This window comes from Medicago sativa, chromosome 8 (genome assembly GCF_051527215.1).
Source record: "Medicago sativa cultivar Bolivia chromosome 8, Bolivia_mono, whole genome shotgun sequence".
In the NCBI taxonomy this organism is placed as follows: domain Eukaryota; kingdom Viridiplantae; phylum Streptophyta; class Magnoliopsida; order Fabales; family Fabaceae; genus Medicago; species Medicago sativa.
Genome location: NC_140756.1, coordinates 19,296,799 through 19,303,206, shown reverse-complemented (window position 1 = coordinate 19,303,206; position 6,408 = coordinate 19,296,799). Strand labels below are relative to the sequence as shown.

The 6,408-nt window shown below is 36.5% G+C and overlaps 1 protein-coding gene across 1 annotated transcript; it reads left to right on the top strand.

The window, feature by feature from the left end:
• The first annotated feature begins 1,063 nt into the window (after positions 1 to 1,063).
• LOC146897586 (formin-like protein 1) lies at positions 1,064 to 5,819 on the top strand. Its single transcript, XM_085736106.1, has 4 exons — positions 1,064 to 3,134; positions 3,355 to 3,554; positions 4,292 to 4,536; positions 4,626 to 5,819. Exons 1-4 carry the CDS (start codon positions 1,168 to 1,170, stop codon positions 5,433 to 5,435), a joined length of 3,222 nt encoding a protein of 1,073 aa, XP_085592232.1. The 5' UTR covers positions 1,064 to 1,167; the 3' UTR covers positions 5,436 to 5,819.
• Positions 5,820 to 6,408: the final 589 nt, after the last annotated feature.

Sequence of the window (6,408 nt, the reverse complement as noted above, 5' to 3'; positions counted from 1 at the left end):
TAGGTTGAGAAACGTCTTAAGGACACTTGTTATGGAACAAAAAGAGCTACTATTCAAAAGAGTATTTTTTTTAACTTTAAAATGTTGACTCTTCAACAAGTGTTCTAAACGTATTTGTAAGATTTTTCTAATTTGTTTAAATCATTCTTAATTTTATTATCATTAAAAAATAGGAAATGTTAACTTGTGTCCTCAAGGCACAAGTTTAGAAGACAAATATAGAAATAATGTATTGGAATGCGTGTATTAAATTTAATTTTTAATGTTTTAATGAATTGAATGCACAAAGTTTAAGGGAATATTTCTCTTTTTGAATTTCTTAACATGTGCCCTAAGGGCACAAGTTAACACTACCCTTAAAAAATTTAAATCCTTAATTCTTACTCCCTCCGGTCACTATTATAAGCAAAAATTGACTTTTTAGATTCATTCAATAAATGATGTATGTAGTTTATATATAGACTACATACATCATTTATTGAATAAATCTAAAAAGTGAATTTTTGCTTATAATAGTGACCGAAGTATGAGACAATGTTAGTGTACTCTATTTAGAAATGCAAAACGTTTCTAACAAGTGTGATGCATGCATTGGTTAAAAAATTTATAAATAAAATTTTATTTTAAAAATATGAGATGGTATTATTTTTGATCAAATAATAATTATATAACTTTTTTGTAAAGAAGCTTTTAAATTATAAATGACATTTTTTTAACTTTTAAAGAATTGACTATACAATTTTTAATACAATACCTACTAGATTTACTTCTTAAATCAATGTTCGGGTAAACATTTTTCGAAACTTATTTATTTTAGTTGCTTAATAATCATTGTCACTCAAACAATATTTAAACATTCTCCAACATTAAATTAAAATATTCTTATGAGTGGAGAATAATTAATCAAAAAGTAACCGATCAAGTGAATAATGCAAATAGATCATCATATAACATAAACAAAAAAAAACACAAGGACAAGCAGAATCTTAGCTGGATCCACCATTACCCAAATTTTACCATCTCATGTTATGTTTTTCAACCTTTTCACACTCTCTTCTTTCCCACTTCTCCTTTCTTTCTCATCTCTCTTCCTTCATCACTCTACTCTCTCTCTCTAAACACATTCACTACACCAAAAAGAGAGAACAACACAAACACAATTTCACAATGTGCTATTACTCTTTCTTCTTCTTCTTCTTATGCATTCTCATCTTCTTCAAACCAATCTCATCAAATGAACCAAGAAGATTCCTTCATCAACCTTTTCCACAAAACAACAATCTCTCACCTTCACAACCTCCTTCACCATCACCTCCTTCATCACCACCACCATCACCAAATCCAAAATACCCATTTTCTACTACACCCCCTAACACTTCATCTTCTTCTTCTACACCCCCCTTTTTCCCTACATACCCCTCAACCCCACCACCACCTTCACCTTCTTCCTTTGCTTCATTCCCAGCTAACATTTCATCTCTAACTATCCCACAAACCCAAAAAACCAAATCATCTTCTTCCAAACTCCTCGCCGTCGCCATTACTGCCGTCATCGCCGCCGTCGCTGTCGTCGCAATCTCCGCTTTCATTTACTGTCGCAGAAGTCGCAGTAAAAGATTCTTAGCTGATGATAAAACACTCAGATCCGACAGTAGTATTCGTCTCTTCCCTCGCGACGGTGGCGTCCCCACCATCGCTAAATCGAGAAACGTTTCTTCTACTAGCTCAGAGTTTCTTTACCTTGGTACTATTGCTAACTCTCGAAGCGATGAACTACCTGATCCACGTGGAGCTGGTGGTGGTGGTCGGAATCCAAGAAAAATGGACTCGCCGGAGCTACAGCCGTTACCGCCGCTTGTGCGACAAGGCTCGATGTATGATGAAGGTAATGGTGGTGCTAATGTTACAGGTGGTGAAGATGATGAAGAAGAGTTTTATTCTCCAAGAGGTTCTTTAAACGGAAATGGGTCGGGTTCTCGGAGAGTTTTTGCCGGAATTTCAGCTGAGAATTTGGTGGGTCGAAGTAGCAGTGAATCTACTTCTTCATCTTCTTCGTATTCATCTTCTTCTGCTTCACCGGATCGTTCTCATTCGATTAGTCTCTCTCCGCCGGTGAGTTTAAGTCCAAGAAGATCACAACCAAAGTCGCCGGAAAATGTTGTAACTCCGGCACCGACACAGCCACTACTTGTTAGTGAAGTTGGAAGAAGCTCGTTGTCGTCGTCACGGGCTTCTTCTAACCGTCACGTGCAGTCTTGTTCTTCTATGTCTTCATCTCCAGAGAAAACCTTCGCCGGAGAATGCAAGTCACCGTCTTTATCACCGTTGAATCTTTCACCGACGAAAAATTTAGATGGGTCTTTTGTAAAAGTTGAAAAGACTCAATCTTGTAATGAAGATGGTTCTTCTTCGCCGAGATTATCGAATGCTTCTAGTGGTAAATCATCGTCTTCTTCATCGTCGGCGTTTACTTTGCCATCGCCGGAAAAGATGACGATGATGAATCTTCATAGCAATCATGGGTTGGATCAGTCTCCAACAATTTCTGATGTTTCAGATCGGTTTAGACATTCTCCTCTTTCATCATTGCCACTTTCACCAACGCTTCTTTCATCGCCGGAGAGAGATATAATGAGCACTCAACCACCACCACCGCCTCCGCAACCAGCTTCTAGGAAGCATTGGGAGATTCCTGACTTGTTAACACCAATTGCTGAATCACCAACTGTTTTGATTCAGAACGGTGTTTCTCAGAGAAAACAATGGGAAATTCCTGTTCTTTCAACACCAATTACACCTGCTAATAGAGTTTCAGCTCCTCCACCGCCGCCACCACCACCTCCACCTCCACTGGCAATGCCGATGAAGCAGCGGAAGCAATGGGAAGTACCTTCTCCAACAACTCCTGTTGGTCAACCGGTGGTTTGTAGGCCGCCGGAATTGAAACCTCCTTCAAGGCCTTTTGTGTTGCAAACTCCTTCAAATACATTGGTTTCTCCGGTTGAGTTACCACCTAGTTTTGAGGAGAATGAAGAGGTTTCTAAACCAAAGTTGAAGCCTTTGCATTGGGATAAAGTGAGGGCTAGTTCCGATCGTGAAATGGTTTGGGATCATTTGAGGTCCAGCTCTTTTAAGTAAGGGTTTCAATTCAATTATCATCACCATGCCATTATCTTATTGCTATGTTGTTTATTCTTGCTTTTTACTAGATTATTATAGTAAACTGTTTTTGTTACTATTTTGGGAATGTTAGTTATAAGTAGTTGATTATTCTGATGTTTATTTCGTACTATATTGCAATATGTTTTTAAAATCTAAAGTAGTTTGGTTTGGATTGAATTGAATTGGGTGCAGGTTGAATGAGGAAATGATAGAAACATTATTTGTGGTGAATACACCAAATCCAAAACCAAAGGATGCTACTCCACGTTCAGTTCTTACACCTCCAAGTCACGAGGATAGGGTATTGGATCCGAAAAAGTCTCAAAATATTGCTATCTTGCTTCGAGCGGTTAATGTTACGGTAGAGGAAGTGTGTGAAGCACTGTTGGAAGGTTTGTATTTTATTTTCCCCTCATGTTTTGTTGCAAGTAATTATTGATTAGATCTGTTGTTGAACAATTTCTTATTTAAGTGTTGTGGTTAAGCCATCACTTGCGTAAATCCTTGTTTGTTTTTGTTTATTTGGAATCCTTTGGATTAGATTTGTTACCAACTTGCACATGATTTTAGTTAATGGTATGCAAATGGTAGTTGCACATTTAAAGGAAAAACAATAGAGTTATACCAACACTAATTTGGCAAACATCTTTTGCTTTGATTTAATTTAAGAAGTTAGGTGGTGTTATTATTATTACATATATCAAATGATTGAATTGAAGCTAGTCTACAGTTTTGTTATGCTGTTTTATAGCTATCCTCTGGTTACTACTAAAAGCATAAATGTGTGCATCATAAATCAATGCTTTCGTTGTCTCTCTTTTACGATGCTCTCTCTAAATTTTATCTTTACATAAACGTGAATCATTAAAAGGATTTAAATATATATACACCGTCAGTGTAAAGTTTTTTTACATTGTTAATTAATCATAATCGTTTGGTCATTAAGAACAATTGACTTCAATTGTAGCCACTTCTAAAGTCATACCTATGACTGTTTGTGATTTTTTGACAATGTAAAACTTTTGACAAAATTTAAACTCTTGTTATAATGTGTTTTAAAAGGTTTCTTGTAGCCCTTGTTTAGATATTGATTAAGTAAATAAGTTAAACCAATTTGGCTTTTTAACAGGTGTTACTGATACGCTTGGAACTGAACTACTTGAAAGCTTATTAAAAATGGCGCCAAGCAAGGAAGAAGAGCGCAAATTGAAGGAACATAAAGACGACTCTCCAAACAAACTCGGTTCTGCTGAGAAATTTTTGAAGGCAGTTCTCGATGTACCTTTTGCATTTAAAAGGGTGGAAGCTATGCTTTACATAGCCAATTTTGAATCTGAAGTGGAGTATATTCGTAAATCCTTTCAGACTCTAGAGGTAAAGTGTAATGATAGTGTAGTAGAATCCGATAGTGATGTCCCATAATTTACGGTTCTTCCATTTTCTGATCGAAACATTTGTTTCAGGTTGCATGTGAAGAGCTGCGAAACAGTAGAATGTTCTTGAAGCTTCTAGAGGCCGTTCTCAAAACTGGGAACCGCATGAATGTTGGAACAAACCGAGGTGATGCGCATGCATTCAAGCTCGATACACTTCTCAAGCTGGTTGACGTTAAAGGTGCAGATGGTAAAACAACTCTTCTACACTTTGTTGTACAAGAAATCATTAGAACAGAAGGAGCTCGTCATTCAGATACTTCTACTAATCAAACACCGAGCGCAACATTGATTGACGATGCCAAGTGCAGAAGACTTGGTCTTCAAGTAGTATCTAGTCTAAGTTCCGATCTAGCGAATGTGAAGAAGGCCGCGACAATGGACTCCGAAGTCCTCACGAGCGAAGTCTCTAAACTTTCAAAAGGAATCACACACATCGCCGAGATTGTAAAATTGAATCAAACTGCGGGATCAGATGAAACCGTTCGTAAATTCGCAGAATCAATGAACAAGTTTATGAGGATGGCTGAGGAGGAGATTTTAAGAATTCAAGCACAAGAAAGTGTTGCTTTATCACTTGTGAAAGAGATCACAGAGTATTTTCATGGTAACTTATCTAAAGAAGAAGCTCATCCATTTAGAATCTTCATGGTAGTAAGAGACTTCTTAACAGTTCTTGATAGGGTATGCAAAGAAGTTGGTAATATAAATGAAAGGACCATGATTAGTTCTGCTCATAGATTTCCTGTTCCAGTGAACCCTATGCTTCCACAACCACTTCCTGGATTACATGGAAAGAGACATTACAGTTCCTCGGATGATGATAGTTCATCTCCTTAGCGCATGTTTGGATCCGCAGTGAGTTAGATAGAATCAATGGGTTACTGTGATTTAGGCAAAAGCTGCATTTTGATGCTTCAACAAAATTAAGGTGCTATCGTGGTTTCGTCAAATTCGCTGCGATTCCAAATATGCAGTTAGGTGTCTGTATATGTCATTAGTGTCACTGTGACATCTTGGCTGCATCTTCTATTAGAAAAACAACCTTTAACCAGGTGATTTTGATGGGGTCATGGAGGGTGCATTATGGTCTGGCCCAAATGAATATTTTATTTTTTGTTAAATTGTAAAAATCCTTGTAAAAGATTTGGGTTATATATATACTAGATTATATATATAGTGTAGAATATTTTCTGAGAAAAATAAGCTTGTGCCTTTTATGAAGGTTATGTACCATAATGTTTGTGTACAAAGCAATTCAAATGGCAAATTGGAGACAACATTTGGTTGCTAATAAGCTATTAATAGGTATAATGTAGTTTTGTAAAATGACAAATAATTTCTGACTGAGCCAGTTTCACATTTCAAAATAAGCTGCTACAAACCAAAAAAAGGTTGAGTCGGTTGAGCTGAATTCTAACTTGTCAGATTGGCAAATGGTTTTCTGTCACAAGTTTTTTTCACAGCAAAATAATTATAGTCAAGACAAATAAGTACTACTAGTACAAAATGTCAAACTTACATATTTTTTTACAACAAAAAATTTAGGTTGAAATTTGGCAATGTCAAAAATATTCCAGTAACTTAAGAGAGTTGAGGATAAAATTCAGAGAAATGATTTGTAAACATCAAAATTTTGATGTCAAATGCAATATTATTATTTAGTATTTGTATGTTTTATTTAAATATGAGTAGGGCTGGAAATGAGTCGAGTCGAGTCGAACCTGTCTGAGCTCGACTCGACTCGATAAGAATTAGTTCAGCTCGAAACTCGACTCGAGTTCGAAACGAACCTTTTTTTTAGCTCAAGTTC